Consider the following 20,732-nt stretch of genomic DNA (forward strand, 5'->3'; position numbering starts at 1 on the left):
ATTTTTTTAATTAAAGTCAATTAGCGATGATTCGGTCTAACAAAACTTAAAAGTTTCTAAAATGTGTCTCACACGTGAGTAGTCATCTGTTTCTTTCACTCGCAGGCAATTTTCATAAGATCATGATATCTCTTTCGCACATTTTGTGAGTATTTAACGAAGCGTAAATATACTAGTTCTGTATTTAACCCACAATATTAATGCGTGCCTATTTAACCATATCATTTGTTATACTCGTAAAACAGGTAGGTATATGTGTATACCCATTGATTGATTTCTAATGCCCTTTCAGACGGTTGAAAGCTTTAGAACATTAACGTCGTAATACTACGGTGCTGCTGTTCACAAACATTAAGTTAGTTTTTAGGGTACCTTAAACACAGTGTATTCAAATTTTGAAATGTGAAATCGCCGACCAGTAGTGTGCTAGTGCAGTGATTAATGCTCAAAAACCTTCCTGAATGGAAACAGGATTGCGCAATGCTGTGGGAAGTATATTCTTGTTTATTTTTATTATTAACTAAGGGTAAAAAAGTAACCCGTCACCGCTGACTGTCCGTCTGACACCAGGTTGTATCTCATGAACAGTAACAGCAAGACAGTTAAGCTTTATAAAATTATGGTCGCTAAACCAAAAAAAAACGGAAAAAAGCCAACGTTAAGCGAGAGTTGGTTAGGTGAAAAATTGTATACGTACCACTTTTTCTTATTTACTTTTGTTCTGACTCGCGCTTGACTGTATTTGTTTTTTCTAGAAAGGAAATATCATACAAAGTAAATATATGCGTCAGAAAATATGGAAAGCCGTTGTTTTTGATCCCGACTCCGCTTCGGTCTTGTTTGCTTGCCATTCCGTTGGATCATGCATAGGAATACGAGTGGGATTATATTTGCTTAGTCTTCGGCTTTGAGCGATGATAAAAATAGATGGGATGTATCAAATTGGGATTTCTTTTTCGAAAAGATTGTCTCGTTTACATATACGTTAAGGTGATTCCACATCGCATTCGTACTTTACCTTATTATTATTTTCAAAAATGGTATAATTTAAAACAACCCCGACAAAAAAACACCTCATCCAAATCGGTTCACCCATTTAAAAGTTACGGTGCTACTGACAGACTCACACATACACATATAATTCAAACCATAAGTTTCTGCGTCAGCTTAAAAAAAAAGGTTATATGCAAAATACCGTCACGTTTTACGTTCGTTTGTGTATTAGAACTCTAACCAATGGTTCCCTATATTCAGGCTGACTATTCAGGCTTTATCAACCTGCCCTACGGATCAAGAACTTCATTGATGACTCTATTAGTACAAATGAGTTCACACATACATTATACAGTGAGAGTTATATTGACAGGTTGAGTTGTAGGGTTGTCACACATGAAAAACTGGAATTAATCTCGAAAAAATAATTTAAATTTCCAATTTAATTACAAATTATTATTTTACAACGCTCCCGCCGCGCCGTAAGATATATAATCCTTGTGTCGCTAGTTTTCAAAAATATTGAAATTATTTTTAAAAACACTCAACCCCGAACAAGTTTTCTTAAATCTCTCAAACACATGTCCTACGCAAGGATCGAACCCGTGACACGCCGCTCATAGTTAGGTGTCGTGACCTACATCACTCGACTATCAGTGCATAAGATTGTATCTTCTAATTAAAATATAATTATTCCTACATATTTAATTGAAAATGTTACAAAACAGTCTAATAACTATTTAATATATATTTTCATGAGTTTGTGGTTCACCACTCAATGCCAATTATGTAGGTAGGTATAGGCAAAACGCTATAATTAAAATCTATTTATAATTAGTCTTTAAGTAAAATTATAATCCCTTTACCATAGTACCTTCTGCCGTTAACTTGAAGGTTTTTATTAAAAATCGAATCACCAAGAGTTATTTTAATTATTGAGCTTTTTTATAGAATAATAAAACTTAGTAAATTATAGTATTTTTTTGGTGATTCTAAGCTCTGCTCTGAGAGTCTTACTCTGCCGATATCAGCCTCTCCAAACAAATAAAATAGACATCTACAGTCGTTTACGTCAAATTAAATACGTCACGTGACTTCGACCTGTCTTCTCCACACATTTACACACATTCCAGTGTTTTCTTTTGACATTAATGGTCGTAATGACATTTAGGTTAAGGAGCTGATCTGAGTCTTTCTTAAACCACTGCTTGGCTGACTACGTGTTGTTGGAACATGGAACTTTAAAAGAAAAAAAAACATCTTATTATGCGTTATAATGCTGCCTTGTGACCACTCCCCAAGCTGTGTTTCGGGAACATTTTAATTTTTGTTCTTATATTCTCGTATTTTATTTTAAGTGGTTAACACTAATTAGATTAGTATATAACGTTTATGATTCTATCAAAGTTTCACACCTGACAGCCCTATCCTCTGTACGTAATCGATCGACTACGACCCGGCCCGATGCGTGACGCCCGATTGCGTACTATTTCAAGAACAATGACTATTAATGGACTTTGTTTGGCTTGATGGCTGACTTTCAGTCCACTATGTTACTATTTTTGGGACATTTACTCTGCTTAATGACCTCAGTGAACGTTTAGTTTTACAGACAACTTTTAATGGCGTTAAATTACCATAATTTAACTGTAATTATGTGGAAATTATGGTTTTCTCTATTACTCATAAACTTTTTGTGTTATTTTCTTTTCTTTTTCGCAGCATTTCTTAGTCGATTTCTTTACTTTTGGTGGCTTACTAAGGTGCTGTCATCATTAAGCCATATAAGCAGAACCCACATTACCGCTTAAGACGAAGTTTGACTAATTAGACATCCTATGCCCAGTAGTGAGATCAGTATGTAATTGTTCCAAAAAGTTAACCTCCAGAAAATATAATTAGAATAATTCAATCTATACTAGCGATGCAATATAAAACGATGCCAATCTTCGATTTTATTTCGAATCTAAATTTAACAAAAAAAAACTTTTTGAATGCCGCACCGCACCCTATCCACAACCAGCCAGAACCAATCACAAACTGTCAAAGACAAATCTCTAATTACCATAAAAACAAAAAAGAACCGTTTATTAATTCCAACTTTAAAGATATTTAAATATTCAAATACGTTCGATTCTCCGGCTCATTATGCAGAAGCGTTTAAGAAGCCTACCACGTACCACGTCTTAAGGTAATATTGCATCTATGGGAAAGAGACGGCACTATATACCGTGTAGCGCCCTGTCCCGCTTGCACAACGGTAATTACATAACTTTGAAGGTGGTATTAGGCCTGAAGCGTTTGGTTATCGCTTGATCGGACGTAGCTTGTGGACGGAGCGGGGCAATCCGTCGACGGATATTGAGTCGAACAGGATGCGAGCCGGGTCCGTAGACCGACTGCTATTCCATTTTATAGTCATTTCCTGAATCCAAATCGAGGTTCGCTTTTTGAAGTTTTGTTGATTTTCATGTACGAATGTTTCTATATGATGTTGTGCATGTAGACTGGTTAAAAGAGTGTAGTCCAAGAATATCTCTGAAGTGTAAAAAAATCAAAAAGATTTTAGCTCCTAGCCATTTTTGTTATCAAATAACAAAAATTGGACGTCACAATCGTTAACTAATAGTTATTAGACAGAAATCGCAAAAGATTAAGTAAGAGGTCTGAGTGAAAAGAAGGGAGACCTTTCCAAATAGAGGAATATCAGCAATGAAATAATTTAAAGAAATGGACCACTAATTCCTGAGATTATCGCTTTCAAACAAATAAAACAAAATCATCACCTTCATTAGATTGCAAGGATAATCTAACTGAAAAATAAAATACATTTTTAACCAAACCAAAGATAAGGTACCATGAGGGTATTATCAGCGCGTGTATACAAAAGGATCCAATGAGGTGTGATGGCTACAACATAAGCCAGTTAAATGATCCTTGCACTTGTTTCAGAGAGCTTTACATCAAAAGGTTGTGTGTTAAATACCGACGGACAAAGACGGGTGTATGTAAACAAAAGCGTTTGGTTTACTAAAGGGATCTTGTGCGGTAATTCTTGAAGTTTTTTGAAATGTTTTTCTTTGTTTCTGGGATTCTGTATTTTTTGTCCGTCGGTTATTAGGGTGCTTCATAAAACGTCATAGCTAGATAGCTAATTTTCCAACGGATGATGAATTTCTGTTGTCTTAACACAAGGAGGTTAAGCAAACGTTGATACGGTCGTAAATTTGTTGGGTGGTTTATTTCCTACGCTAAGTTCTTTGAATCCGAAGCCGAATCATTTGAGACTTGACCAGTTTTTCTTAAACATTTTTAAACATGAAAAAATGACAAAACCTATGAAATATGGAAATTTCAGGCAAACAAGATTTTCCCAAGATCTAAATTCCATTTTTAGCTAAAAAAAACATTTGCCAGCTACGAAGCAATTAAGTGTCTTTCTAGATAATAAATTGTGTAGGCATTTTATCGCTACTGTTAATTAATTTAGAATTTATACAAAACAAGGCATCTAATTAATTTTGCCGCAACTAGTTAAGTGGTTTGGGTAATTTATTAGTTAACTTAAACCTTAATATATTGACCTTATGTTGACATAGACATGCAATTTATGATGTTTTAGCAAATTCACATTTGCGAATACTAAAAGTGTAAAAAAAAAATGATACACCAGGAACACATAACTGCTTTGCAGTCTGGCGATTTTTTATGTAATTTTCATTTTTTTTAATAAATAAATAAATAAAAAAACAAATTAACTCAGAGGATATCAGGATTTCTATGAAGAAATTTTTTCATAGTCAATATTATGCATAATTATAATTATCATCATCATCATCGTTATTAGCGTAGCCCAGTCCACAGCTGGACATAGGCCTGTATGTTTCCCGTATGTTATAAATGTGCGTAAAATACGATCTCTATATTCGTGCAAGATGTATTTATGCTCTTTATTATAAATTAAATATTAATGTTTTACCGTAATCAAACTCTTCACTAGATAAGTCACCGAAAACATTCTATGTACTAGATAGATTCTACTACTTCCTCTTCTTACTATAATCGATATAAATTTCACGCATTCCGTCCTGGAAGTCCGATATTTCGATCCATACCGATCATTTCATTCGTTCTCACATTCCTTAAGTTCATTCTTTGGAAATTTCGAATGCTGAACTCCCGCAGAACTTCGACTTTGTAGTATTCCCGGCAGAATTCTGACCCTTTCAAAGATTTTCCAATTGGTATTTCCAGATAGTCAAATAAATTAATTTTGCCTCCGAATTCTTGTTAATATTTTTATAAAATATTTAAATACGGTTTTAGGATAGTAAATAAATATTCTTTGTGTGCCAAGCTTAATTAATTTAGTACTATTTTGCTTGTACATTATTTAATAATGTTGTAATGTAGTTTAAATAATTGACAAACGTGTTCGAAGGACCAATAGATATTCGTTCTATCTTAAAAATACAGCCCCGAACGGTTATTTATTTAAAAATAACGATTTCAATTAAGTTTATATTAGGTTTTTTAATAATATCTTTGTTTGATTTTTTTTCAATATCTTGATTTGATTTACGAGATTTTCATAATGACATACAATTCCATCAACATTTTTTGTTATATGGGTTGAACCATTTTTCTCCTGTTTGCGGAAGCTGACCCACAATTTGTGTTCTTCTTGAGATCTCATGAGATGTAAGAATAAATATTAACAAAAAAAACGAAACCGAAAATAAACCCATTAACGTTGCTAATTCCTTTCACCAAACAAACATACCCCAAAATCGCCAGTAGCGCCCTCTACTCGAAACCAATGCGAGCTTACTACTAGCTGTCATTGTGGAAGGGAGAGGCTGCTGTACGCCATATACTCTATCTTGCTTCCACATCGTTATCACTCGTTTAAAGACCTTGGTACAGGTTTAACACATGACTGGGCTCAATAAACATTTTGGACGCGGCACCGTGAGCTTTGAGCAAACAACGTGGGGAACTACTCTCAGTTGAGGTAATCGTAAACAAAGGGCTGTCCTGGAGGATTTTTTATGTAGGTATCTAGTTTTTTTATGATATAGATTGTTCTTCAAATTAAATTAATTGAAGTTGGCATTTGTGTAGTTTAAGCGCAAAATATAAATTAAGCCTTTTTGAAAATTATACATTATTTTTGTACTTTAAAGTTTGACGGAATTAGCTGAGAAAAACTTTCACTTTCTGAAAATTTTAACTTTTTACATTGCAATAAAGAACAATTTATGAAAACAAAATTATTTTCTCTTATCAATCGACATTTTTTAATCTTATCTTCATTCTATCATCAACCCAACTTCATTCCTTAACTTAATTTAAACAACACCTCAATTAATCCCAATTTCCAATTAACCCCAAATATAAAATGAAACGGACAGCCCTAGGTGTAAAGTAGGTCGGGTTTACTTCAGCGTGACAGCCCTGTGTACATAGTGTTGGGTAGAGTGAGCGTGGGCGATTTCGATCATACCCTCACTCACGATAAAATGGAAGAAAAAAAATCTGTTGAAAGTTTGGATATGACTTTCGTATCGAAATTGATTATGAAATGTGCTATCAAACTATTTTTGTACATGTAGCAGAATAAATAGAATATACAAGGAGAATATACGTGAAATGTTGAGGTTAGGAATTTACTTTCTATGTCATGCGTATATGAAGATCGAATGTGCCAAACCAAACACAAATATTCAGTGCTTGGTTTAAGATGCAAAAATGAGTCCATTTTAGCCTATGACTATGACAAATCAAAGGAGGATTTTTCAATAATATCCTGATGACTCCAAAAGTGCATAAGAACGGACCGCGGGTGCTTTCCTTTATGCAAAATTGATAAACTGGTTTAGATACAACTTAGGTAACAGTTAACTCCCTCTCGAAAGTTGAACATAGACTGAAGAAAACTTAAAAAGGTACGAACCTTTGATTCTCGGTTTTTTTTTTCTTTTATCGGCAACAGCAACATGGTTATGAGATATTCAGCGTGGTGTCGGACGCACAGGCAGTGAGGCCTGACCAAAATGTCTACTCTACCCTATAATCTTCAGAGTCGAGCCTATACCAAATTTTAATCAAATCAAATCTTTATTGCATACCATAATGTTACCTTGTGTTTATTAAAATACATATATCAGTTTATTCACAAACGCGTTACAAGCAAACATAGCATAGCCACTATTGTCTATTAATATGCAATACCGAACAGGATACTTTATCTGAAAAATCCCAATAAACTAAAATTCAGCTATAAATAAAACCGCAGAACTTCACTAGTTATAAATATAACACTGGCATCACATCATAACTTTAAAACTAATACCACATATTTCCAACTTCTATATTACCGATATTACCTGCACAACTTTCTAGAACAGAATATAGATAATGCATGCTTGTATTTATTACGTCGGAAACAAGAGTTGACGGGAACAGGCATTCAAGAGCGAAGCATAGTAATAAATAACATGACGCATTTGTAGGTACTGATACTGTGGTAAAGGTCACCACAAACCCACTGTGAGTGACGTGGCGAGAAGTCGACCCTGTATGACAAACAGTTGTGTGAACTGTGATCCACAAATGCTTGTTCTGAGTCTGGGTGTCTTTGTGCATGTGACTTGAATCTTTGTGAATGGACCGCGACTTATGGATGACATTTTTGTGTGGGGTTTTGCGTAGAATGTAAAGATCATTTTATAATTTATGGAACGTCAGCTAATTATCGTTCTTGCACATTTCGATAAGCAAGTTCTGATAAGACACATGTAATATAGGCGCAGGTCTCATCCTATCCAGGAATGGTTTGGACATAGAACACCATACTGACTCGCGATGGGTTAACGATATCGGATTCAAGTATTTGGATCCCAGTTTGTCCTAACGTTATTTTTAACCGTTTGGATAGTTCAAAATAGTTAATAAAAGGCATACCTATAACTGAGATAAAGTCACATTGCATGCTTTCGGATAGAATCTGCAACTCGCGCCTACATAGAGAACAACAACTCGCTTTATCAAATCCTCATTTCAAAATGTATAGCCCCAGTCCTAATTCTGATGTTTGCTTACAATTTTGCTTTTGATGACGCATTTAAGTAAATAACTTTTCATAAATAACTTACCCATGTAGGTGTATACACCCACGTGTATTTTAGTACGTTCTATTAGAGATATATATGTATAGCAAATTGTTGGGATAATCCGTCGCTTATGGACAACTTTCTAACTTCGCAAATGGTTCTACCTCGTTAATGAGCTTTCAAAATGAGGTTGTTTAGCTAAGGATCAGAGGGCCCATGAGGATTTCAACTGGGTAAAAAAGGCCCTATTACTATTAGCTGGTAAAGTTCTGCGGAGGAAGGACGACTTTCATAAACACAATTTTATTAATTCAAGACATTGCAAAACTTCCAAGAGCTGCTGTAGGAAAGCTGTGCAAGTAGTAGGCATAGGCTATGAATAAGGAACCGACATTATGAAATACTTCGAAATTTTTCGTTTTCCAGCATAAGTGTATTTCTTATCATATGAACAAGTCCTTTAAATAGCCTATCCTTTGTTTCAGGATGTGGTCTTTAATCCGCGCATGGAGCGTGCTAGCCTGCGCTTGCGCAGTGGCTGCGCAGCGCCTCGACCAGGAGGCTTTGATGTCGCCGCGGCCGGCGCGCGTGCGCGACCGCGAGCTTGCCAAGGCCGATGAGCCGACATGCGATCAACTGAAGGCTATGTGGAGGTAAGTGCGTTTTCAGTCAAACAAAGTTAGGAGAGGGTGATATAGTGATGTATGATAAATACTACATTTAAAGTGGCAAGCTTCTTTCTCCACTTCCGAAGTGGTTTTTTCAACTCCGATAAGGCTCCAGCCGTAGATAGAGATTTTTGTCAAAAAAAAAATGCCTGCCCCAACTGTGCTCTCGACATGGGATTAAGTAAATTTCTTTAGTCGTTAAGCTGTGTGAATATGTGTAAAGTTCATAAGACTACACGGACAAGGAGCAGTTATACTAAATCTGAAAATGCCTTATAAACTTTCACATAAATTTTCGTACAATCTACTTTCGACGACAAATTGTTTATAATTCGGCACATTGACATTGTTCCGCAATTTGAAACTAAGAACAATGGCGCCGTAACATTCCTATGGTCAAATACCTGCCTTTATAACAAGAACTAACAAACAACACTGATATTCAGGAACAATTCGCAAACTTCAATACATTTTGAGGTAAATGGCACAATAAATTAGACTAAGTACTAATTTAGAGGATTAAATAACCCAAAAAAAATTGGAAAAGCACTACACTTCGCTGCTATGGTCGTTTTTCCGGACTAAAATTTAGTGACATCGACCCACCCGCCTAGGGGCAAAAAAAAACAAAAAACAGTCTATTGTCATTATCTTTTTGTCTCCCAAGCGCAGTTGAGGAGTGTAGGAGAGTATCTTAGGAGTAGAGAATATTGTTTTCTTGCTTCTGTTGTTTACTAAATGATTTCAATACGCATTCAAATTCTTTTTCGCAATTGTTTTTCTGGTACATAGATACTATTAATTTGCAGGGTAGTTTTCGTTAGTTGATGATGTTGGATGTGTGTCGGATTTATCTCATTAAAAATATTACTAAAGAAAATGTAGTGATGTTTATTCTAGTTTGCCCTTTCTCCTAAGTTATAAAACTTCAGGATAGTAGACACATTATTTTTAAACAAGTAACTAAGGCATGTTATCCATGTGTCGCGGTTTCACGAACATTCAAGTCCTCTGCACAAAAACACCGAGACTTGTTCTACGTAGATAGAATCGGTGTGACAGTGGGTCAGCTTTCCATGCAGTCTCAATATCTTAATATGCTGTTCATGACTATACAAACCAGTACTCCGATAAAATATCTTTACGTTTCCATTTACATAATTGCAATTTCACTAAAATACAATAATTCAAATAGTCGATATTCTACGTCCATTTATATTGAACCAGCTTCGATATTAATTGTAACACTTTGTAAACTCGATACAGTCCGCGAAGTTATTTGATGGCATTAAACTGAACTTGAGAAATATCGGCGTCTAACAAGGTTTTGTAAGTTTGTGTTGACAAGTGTTTACGAGTTTCGGGAAATTTATTTTAGTTACGGAATTTTAATGTTTAAAGTAAAATTATTCGAACAATGGTATTTTTATTATTTCGTGAGTGTAGAAAGGGAAACCTATTACCAAAGCAAAGCTGTCTGTTCGTCTGACACCATGTTATATCGTATGAACCGTGGGATTGTTGAATTTTTCAGATCTTGTATTTCTGTTGCCGCAGGACATATTAATCAACCTAAAATAAATTGAATTGTACTTAAGCCAATTTCTACGGAAGACTTAAGGTCGCGAATTCAACTCACACTTGACTTATTATTCCTAGCCACGTACCTTCCATCCTTTCATAAATTTCCTATCTGGGACTACACGTGTGAGTTTGTATCAGAAGAAAACAAGACAGAGCTGGAGATAAGATGATGCTCTTATCTTTACGTTCACTTCTTCTTTTTTGCCACTTATTAAATAAGTACCCTAAATGTATTTTACCAAGACCCTTTACAGTACCCCCATCTATATTTAAACTTATTAAGAGTGTAGATACCTTTAACGATAAAATAATGAACAATACACAATAACCACGTTTAAACATTTTCTATCAAGATAATATAATGATCGGAGATTAGCGTCAAGAGAACGATACGCTTACATAAAAGCCGTCGTTTTGAGCGGAATATAATGTGATATAACAAGGGGAGACTGTAATGATACCGCCTTTTGTCACGACTGCCGATACAAGGCTAGATAGAAATAAGGTTCTTTTATCTAAACGAGATTTCAAAGTAGGATACTGAAATAGTTTTGGAAACAACTTCTAAAAATCTTAAAACATAAGATTTGGTTTCATCCCATTTATCAGCCTTATTATCGGCCTAGCGTTTTCCTAACTTTTTTTGGGTACATCTGATCTTCCCAACTTGGTTACTTTGGCAACATGATACTCCTTAGAGTAAGACTGGTTGTCAGATTTTCTAGCTTGTAATTACTGTCAAAGATGTGTAAATTGTATTATTTATCCAAAAAACACAATTTGCACTTACAAGAGAGTGGCGTCATACGAAATTTTAAATAAATATATCCCCTCCATTATATGTTTATGAGATAAAATAAAATCTACGAAACCTTATCTTGGGATATCTTTTGGAAGTCTGTCTTACGGTCTAAACAGTTTCTTTTTGTCAAATAACCTATTGCCTTTAAAATAAGCCAGTGTCCTTTCTTGGAGGGCAAACTTACTATTAAATGTTATTAATACCGATTATTTGAGCATTACAGAACAAAGTTGCTTCGGATTTATTGCATTTATATTAACTTTATATTTATGGTCTGGTGGCCTTGCCATTTTATGTACCTATTGACTAGCTGTTTACTCCCGGATTTGATTTAGATGTTCATTATGCTGCTAATACATTGCACTCCTTAAACGAAGTCAGGTAAAAAGTAACCAATGTTTTATTCTAAGATGTCAACTACCGCGATACAAAATTTCATGGAAATCGTTCCAGCCGTTAAGGTGACATACACACACGCACTAACACTCGCATACATTCTCATCAGACCTGTACAGTGCCATCTCAGCGCAGGAAAAGTACCAAAAGACTTTGTTACTAGTAATTTCCTATAAATGTAACAAAGTCTAGTATTACTAGTCAAAGTTTATCAGTGGTGTCTATGACTAAAACACCACTGATAAACGATGAAAAAAAACATCGTGATCAAACCTGAAACCTGAATTTAAATATTGGAAACTGTATTTAACCATTCGCAAAGAGTGGTGATCAATGCTCAAATGACTTATTTATAGACTTCTATTTTGACATAAATCTACTTAAATTAAAGAGATCATTTCGAAAGTGAAAAATGCTTTGAAAATCATTCTGCATTATTTTCTACATATAAGGACTTTGTGAGTGATACTAAAAAGAAATTTTTCGTACATTTTTAGTAAAAAATGCTTTTAAGTCTTTTCGATGTACGCCCAAAATATAAAAGCACATAAGAAGGTAATTCAGTGGAACGATTTGAGTCGAGAGCACTTCTGCATGTGACAGGGCTGGTAACCACACCATTTAACTCCAATACCGACCATTTATAAATATTACCTTTCTGCCTTTGTACGCCCACGAATCGAAAAGCCAAATGTGTGCAGTGCAGTTGATAATGATAGGCTATACGTATGTACATTTCTTTACATCGAACTTCAATAAAATTTTGCATGATTATAGGCAAAACTTCAAGATAGTTTTTGGCGAAATTACTGCAATACGAAAGGAGAGAAATGGGAGATCTGTGGCCCGTTGTGGGACCTTGTGGTTTGGATTTCTGACTGAATTTCCTGCTGGATACGAGTATTTTATGCACTTCTTCCTTTACCGGAGATAAAAACAAACTTTTAATTTGGTGTAGTTCAAAGTTGCTAATGCTATTTTGTCATTTTGAATATCCAGAGAAATAAAATCTCTCCTCTTCTAAATCTTTTCGATTCATAAATAAGTGCGTAAAAGTATATTATGATTATTCTTTTCTGTCTAACTGGACGATGAACTGATCAGAACCGTGACCAGTTTTATATGTTACTGCACTTGGTTTTAATAATATAATATAATAATAAAACTTTATTTTCAGACATAACATCCATAGAGTTAAAATTATACACAAGCAGTTACTTAAAATACAAATAAAATAAAAACGAGAAAATTAAAATTAAAAGACAAAACACTTATTTTACATATCTGAATGACGCTCTGTGAGTCGTCATCCGTCATCTGGCCACAGTAGCAACGAGATTGTTGGAGCTGTCGCGCACTCGACGCATCAGTTTTAATGCAAACTTAAGTGGTTAACGGTCTCCTAGGGCAGACAATGTTAAAAAGATGATTAGGTGAGAGATAGAGGAGAATTGAGTAAACAAAGAGAGGCCTAAGCCCAACAGTGGGGTTTTGAAGGATGTTGACGATGATGTACCGACCAACCACAACATTTATAAGTATTTCGAAATATGCCAAAAACTTAAAGTTCTTTCAGCTTCAAAGAAACTTAGCAACTAATTTCAAAACAGCTAAACCAATCATACGCCGATCACAACAATATCGCAACAAAATAAATCCAAACAGTTTTCAACTCTTTTCATAACAAATTAACAAAAGTACAAGTAAATTAAACGTGCAAAAGTTTTTTTAAAACAATTTCAATGGTCTGTTAAAACATTCTCTGACATAACTTTTAAACTTTTCTTTTATTTGAACTTTCATAATTTCGGTTAAACTTTAGACTATGGGTTACGCTATGACACAATGGTTGACAGAATTCCATGTTCTTTTCTTTGTTTCAGTAAAATGTTGGTTACGACTTAATGTTAAATGGTTAGTTATTTAATAATTGTAAGATATTATGAAGGCTGTTAAATAATTTCAAAGTTTTCTTATTGTACAAATTGAACTTTTTGAAAACGACTTCAGATAAAAAAGCGTTACAGGTGAGCTGCAAGATGAAGTTGGTTAATGAAAATATGAAAGCCTTCTGATGGTTTCGGCTTCTAAGAGTTTTTTAGTTCTTACTAAATATCGTGGATTCATAAAGTATACAGTCCAGAAAAAGACAGAATTTTGGGACAGGGACAGGATTTTCCAGAAACCTGCAAGACACATGCACAAAACACCCAGACATAGAAATACTACTTACACTAAACTTCTACGCGAAAATCGAACCCATGATACGACGCGCACAGTAGGCTTGGCGTGATAACCTATTTTACTCGACTATCCGTGTAGTTGCTCTACCTAAATGACTCAAATATTAGTAAATCTACATCTACATTTTTTCAATTTGTTAACTAGACACTGGTCGGTTGTCGCTGTCTAGATAGTAGCGTAAATATAAATGGACGCCAATTCATTATGAAAGATGTAAAATACTTTCAAAGAAAAGCAACATGCACACAAACATTCAAACTAAACAATTACTGCAACGTAATAAATTCCAGCTGCTAAATAAAATGACGAATAACCATAAAGCGGCCACTTGTTGTTTAAATAGGATTTTAAAACGAGTTTAAACGTGACGAGTAAACGGACCTTAATGTTATGTTACTGGCACTTAGGGATCGCGAACTAATCTCTTTATTAAGGCCGCTGGCACTCCAGCTAATGATATTACGGTGATGAAGGTTGAATGGAGCTTGTAATAACTGAAAATTGACAACTTGCAATAAGATTGTAGAAGACAAAGTTTGTATGTTTTGCTGTTTAAATGAACCTTTTGAATATATATCATCGGCTGTCTAGAGGAAGTATATATACTTGTCCAAAAAATGAAGAGGATACAGGAAATTATATCTCGTGTGACGTCACTTACCAGTACGCTTTTTACTAGCAAGTGATGTTACTAACCGCCACTGCCATACATTTCATCTTTTTGCATTTAATATTTTTTAGAAATGTGTCTGACAGTCTGAAAAGATTGAGTCAAATATTATGCTTAATTGTCTATAACCTACTCTGCTTTTATATGTCCAGCGATAAGACAATAAAATGGACCTTAAACACTGATCGAAGATGACATCCCATTAATCCCTCTCTAACTCCTATCAGTGATACTGATGGTTTTATTTGTTTCAGATTCTCGAAGCGGCAAGCGCGTGCGCCGGAGATCATGAACGAGGTGAACAACTATCGCGACCCGCTGATGTACAACGAGTGGCCCGTCTACACTGCTGTGCCCAGAGCCGCTCCTAGGTAACTAAACTAGTCTCTTTATGTACACAATCATCATGCACAGCCTTTGTATTCCCACTGCTGAGTATAGGCCTCCAGTTTCTCGTACCAATTTCTACGGTCCTTTGCCAGCCTCATCCAGACTCGACTTGAGAACTTAATTATATCGTCGACCCATCTAACTCCACCTGCCGTTAATTCGTCTGGCCAAGTGGCCTACCAGCTCTATTTCTGCATCGTTATTGTGGCACCGTTTCGAACTTGGTTCGTTCGCTGATGCTCCTTGCTAAAAAAATAAAATATACAAAGATGAAGAAAATTCGGGTAACATTACGGAGATCAGTATATGAATAATGTATGTATTTATTATATTTGTTTCCAACAGGTTCCGATACCAGTACCCCGCCATGGCTCGCGAGGCATACGGCAGAGTGGTGACCAAGGCGCCTCCCAACGTCGTGCGCACTCCTGACTATGATGAGGTACAATTTTTTACCCAACTTTGATACCAACCTATAAGTTTCCCAATGCTGGGCACAGGCCTCTGCCCTTATACGAAAGGTTTGAGCATTGATCACCAGGCTAGCTCACTGCTGGTTGATAATTCCAGATATTCTTAATCCAAGTTCTGACAGGTGAGAAAGAGTTACCGTGTCCCCTGTACACGAAGGGCAAAGTAAGGAAAATGGGTTCTTTTTAGTCAGTAGAAGTAAGACTTCCCCTTCCGCTCAACCCAAAGCTGAAGTCACTTGAGGATTTCCCATCCGGAAAAGTGTTTACACACGTTTCACTTCACCATTTATCAGTGGTGTCTTAGAATAATTAAAAATTCATATAATTGTGACGGTGTGCCTCTGCTTCAGAATCGAACCTGCCATCCCGCGCATATAAATCCGTACATAGGACCCACGGCTACAAAAACATTTCGCAACTTACGCAATAACAATTGTGAAAAGTTTTTACGATCTCAAGTCACGTTTACAAGCTAATAAAAGTTATTGAAAAGAAGCTCCACAAAACTAAAGTTGATGGAACTATGCGGTAATCTATCGAGGGTCCAATTTGTGCTAAATGAGACGGATCGATGAAATATTTCCAACGTGTTCTTGACTTCAGTTTAATTTTAAGTTTAAGACTTTTCGAAATGGGTTCTAAGTTCAATAGTTAACCTCCTTTGTAAGTCCGTCCTTGTGACACAAAGTCCAATTATATTTATTTCGTTACAACGCCAAAAAATAAAAGGTTAAGCTGCGTTTCGTTGGGTCATGTAAGTGACCGTCTGCATTTTTGCGTCTGAAATTTTTTTTTTTTTAGGCGATTTATACGGAACCCTCAGTTTTGCGAGTCCGGCTCGCCCTTAAAACTTACTGTTGAAATCGATCTCTGAGATTTCAAAAATACATTTCATAAAAGAAAGCTTCGCTTAGATATTTTTGGACCTTAAATAAAACATTACAAACTTAATGTCCCATTGAAAACATTGTCATTTAATAAGGATAAATAAATTTAGCTCAATTTTAGCACCTCAAGTTAGCTCCTATTGTGTTTTTCTTACGTTATATGGCAAAAAAAGAATTGAGTTTTTAATCCATTGTCACAAACAATTTTGTCATACTCGGTAGGTACTCGAGAATGGGCTATTGTTATATTTAACAAAACGTTTTCGTAAATTGTTATTTTAATAGAATAATCTTTATAATTATAAGGTATTTATAGATTATAGTACGTCTTTCTTTTGAATATGTTTACTGATTGATTTAATTTTTTTTTTACTTGCTTCGATAGCTACGAATGTTAATCTTTTCGTTGTGATAATATATTTCTTTTTAATACCTTGCAACGTACCTCACAAAATAACACAAGAGATATCAAACGCCAGTTTTGATCAAAGAACCCAATCGTTCAGCCATATCGTATCGAGTGACGTCACATAGCCACCGCGCGGCCGCTACTGAAAGCTATTTTCGAGACTCCGATCAAGGGCCCTGTGGCGCAATGGATAACGCGTCTGACTACGGATCAGAAGATTCCAGGTTCGAATCCTGGCAGGGTCGCTAAAACAATACGCAGCAGCTTTTTGTCCTTTTTTTAAATTCTTAGTATTATTTTTCTTAGTCTTAGAGTAAATAAAGTGTATCGTAATTCTTTTTGATGTGAAAAGGTTAATTGTTCAATTAAATGGCTGTCGTCTCAGTCAATTTATTATAATTAGTTATTAATTCAATTTCGTGGGAGCCTTGGCCCAATTTCTTGCTAAAAGCAGTTTTAATTGAGAATTTGATTCGATTATTAAAATTGTTTTTGCTAAGTACCCTAGAATTATGTTTATTTTTGTAATATATATCGCATAATAAGCTTCTTCTCAAACAATTTTTCAGATGCTTGTGCATATTTATTAAATAATTTTAAATACTTATAAGCTCATTTGAACGAAACCTGTGCCGCGACTCCGATTATCTCTTAGCCGGTTTATAAGACTGGTCTGAAATAGTTAATAGATTTAATGTTTTCTAAAGAACATGTTCAACGGGTTCTAAGCTCGAGGTATTGGTATTATTACTCGGACAATTACACAAAAGCTTAATCTCCTCGACTTATAAAAAATACAGACTAAAAAAGCCAAACTATTTACAAATTATCGCCTCATTGAGTAGCCATTCAACGCAGTCGACAATCGCACAATTTCTACAAAATAACAAAAGTGGCACATTGGTACCGTGACCTTTACAATATGGCCGGTCATTACGCACAGTGGCCACCCACGCTGGCACAGGCATTCATCTTGAACTGCTTTACTTACCTATATTATTGTCTGTTTTTCGGGATTTTGAGGTTATTTATTACAGCGCCATCTGTTGGCGAGTGGCGTAACAACAAGTTTATTATTTTTATAATTTAATTTGATGTAAAAATACTATATAAAAAGGCATGTAATCAAAGAAAACTAAAAGAGAGACTTCTATTACTGTACACATTTTTTGACATAAATCATAAATGGTATTAATACTGTCAATAAAATTGACAATGCAGTTTACTCAAACATTTTCATCAGTTTATATTCCTACCCACAACAGCTTTATATCATTCACAATATGTAAATTAAAGTCAATATTTTGACGTTTGCACAAACAATGTATGAAATTGCTTTACCTTGCAATTTTAATAAAATCAGTAAGATTAATTTGACCAAGAATGAGTATTGCGCAGAACTCTGCATGATAATAGGCCGGCAAAGGGCGTAGGCGTCTTACGAAGTCAAAAGGCCGAACAGGAAATAAGTACAGAATTCTACGTAACAGATAAGCTTACACACGACAAACCAAACTACAATGGTACATTGGGCACTATTAGTGACGTGAAGGTCACCTATTGTATTCCGCCTTGTATCAGAAAAGAGAGAAATGATGCGGAATAGTTTTATTAAAATCGTGTGTTTTTCGATTCGGTTTCGAAAAAGCGTTAAAAAAAGTAAGAATGTAATGTTTGGCTAGATGGGGATTTCACAAATATTTAAATTACATGGACAAAGTCACACCTACTTACTTAGAACCAGAACCGGCATAGCGCGCACAGTTCGATTGTCATGGTTAACTTACCTTTGCCACCCGCCTATAGGTATCCATTATATTTTGTGTCAAGTCCTAGGTGTCGAGTACTATCCCAAGGCACACTCCGTGTGGTGCCGTTATCAAATACTGGATGTGTTTTAAATACAATAAAAAAACACACCTACCAAGTTCCGGAAGCTTCGTAAAAATATGGATACTGCGTCTAGGGAGTTAGCGGGAAAGTAGTATTCCAGAAAATCGGTCGAAGCATTATTATAAGTATGTTATAAAATATTTTGTTATGTCCTAATGTTTATACCTTTCCAAAAAATTGTCGAAAAACAGCATGATTGCTATGTATACATTTTCTAAACAATGTGTTTGTCTTCAGATGTTCGGCATGCTGAACGTACCGCATACTTCTGGCAAGATCCTGCGATACCCTGGACCGTCACGACCCCGAGGTGGACCTACCTTCATGGTGCCTCCGCAGCGAGACAGGTGAGAGCAGGATATTAGTCTGCAATCAAGCAGTTGGGTACAGCACTTTTTCTTTAATTAAAAAAAAGGAACCAAAGATTTTTGAGGTTGATGCTTGGCTGTTGTTATTTTGATATGGATCTTGATTAACCAGGGTGTAAAGTACTAGACAGCAACACTTTCACCACGGCAAAAATTTTTAGTTTCAGAATTTGCTACTTTACTAGAAGTGCTTAGGAGTACCTTTCCTTTTGGTATCAAGAATTATATAAATAAAAAACTTTCCATATAGTTTTAACAGGACATAACGACATATTGAAAACTTTTTACATTGCTGTAGATATTAGTATTTTACTGATAACAAATAAAAATACTAATTACTATATTTTTTTAATAGTTCTGTAGTCAATGAACTTAAATAATATCAACTAAAGAAAATCTATAACTGTGTAACGGACATCCCAGTGATGAGCTATGTTTAAGAACTTAGAGAAAATTCTAAAAATATCTCACTTCTTAACAAAGGATAATTAGCGCTAAATATGCTAAAATTAATTTTCCGTCTCAATGAAATGTCAGCGACACCTCATCTTAATTAGATTCTCAAAGATCAGGTCCACAGGGGCTCCAGACTTAGCAAACTCGATAAAATCATCCTTCTTAATCTCTAAAAATTACATTAAAATACTTCATTAGTATCAATTGCAATTAACAATATAATTCCAACGCCATTAAGTCTTAAAAAATCGAATGATGTTAAAGAAACGATATTTTTACTCACCTTCTACCAATTTAATCTGAACCTTTAGCAGCGAATTTCTAAGAAATAAAACTGTAAATACTTTTCCGTTAAATACAGTTTTAAGTTTTCCGAAAATTAAAAATTAAATACTATTTAAAACCTTGAATTCAAAGCCTTAAAATAAAATAAAAAAGCATTTCAAAAAGTTATTTTATTTTTAAAAGTGTATTTGAAATGGTCGCATTCAGACCTGTTTTAAAAATAGAACGAATTTCGCGGCATTACGTTTGATAAAGTCTGTGTTATTCGTTTAATATTTATTTCACCTCATGGCGCGGTTTCCTAAGCTTATTTTCTGAGAACAACAATATTTTTAGAGTTTTTGTTGCCTGAAAGTAATGAATGGGATCTTTCTCCTTGAATACTTCTTAAATTCGAGGAATACTTGTAGAATTTCATTCAGATTGAAAGCACAATTTGTTAGAGGATTGGCCATTAATGTAGCGAACTTGTACATTGTGTTCGTCAATCAGATTTATGTCAAATTATACTCTCATGCTATTTCCATAATTTTAAGGTCTTCAAAACAAGTTTCAGCATTTGGGGTGTATTAAAATTATAGATACATACATAATTAAGATACGTATGTACTTACTAACTTATCTGCTCGAAAATAAAAGAAAACTGTACGATATGAGAGACAGAGACAGAGATATATTGTCTTTCTTCAGCCTAGCCACCTTGAATGAAGTGCAGTTTCTGATCCTGCATAACTGTTAGCTCAATGCAATCTTTTACTACGACAAACTAACATTAAGAAGTGGTAAAATACCTTTATAGAATTCGTATAAATGTAATTTTATCTCAGGTTTGAGGCTCTGAAGAAGCTGATCCGTCAAGAGCACGTCCGCGAGCTGCAGCGCAAGTATGAGGCAGAGCAGAAACAGGAACTCAAAGACCTTACATCTGGACGCGGGTGAATATCTTACATATATTATACTTTTACTAATGACTACTTAAGTGAATATTATATTTTAAATATGCTCTAAAAATGTATATATTTTTTTTAATTATTGAAATGTATTTCTACTTATCACTCGCTACGCCAAACCTACTGTACGCGAGGTGTCGTGTCGGAAA

The 20,732-nt window shown here is 35.0% G+C and overlaps 1 protein-coding gene and 1 non-coding gene across 3 annotated transcripts in view; both read left to right on the plus strand.

The window, feature by feature from the left end:
- The window catches only part of LOC113498262, a 73,919-nt gene that overhangs the window by 50,690 nt on the left and 2,497 nt on the right, over nt 1-20,732 (plus strand). Inside the window, exons 2-6 of one of the 2 annotated variants that reach the window (XM_026878210.1) lie at nt 8,594-8,761; nt 14,727-14,843; nt 15,208-15,304; nt 18,762-18,871; nt 20,461-20,568. In XM_026878210.1, coding sequence (XP_026734011.1) covers nt 8,595-8,761; nt 14,727-14,843; nt 15,208-15,304; nt 18,762-18,871; nt 20,461-20,568 — 599 coding nt within the window. In that variant the 5' untranslated portion in view covers nt 8,594. Of the gene's footprint in view, nt 1-8,402; nt 8,762-14,726; nt 14,844-15,207; nt 15,305-18,761; nt 18,872-20,460; nt 20,569-20,732 lie in introns of those variants that run through there. The other variant, XM_026878211.1, reaches the window with a different exon arrangement.
- Nucleotides 16,804-16,876, plus strand: Trnar-acg. Its single transcript has one exon. It is a non-coding gene; the product is annotated as a tRNA-Arg (tRNA).

Source organism: Trichoplusia ni, chromosome 10 (genome assembly GCF_003590095.1).
Source record: "Trichoplusia ni isolate ovarian cell line Hi5 chromosome 10, tn1, whole genome shotgun sequence".
Classification (NCBI taxonomy): domain Eukaryota; kingdom Metazoa; phylum Arthropoda; class Insecta; order Lepidoptera; family Noctuidae; genus Trichoplusia; species Trichoplusia ni.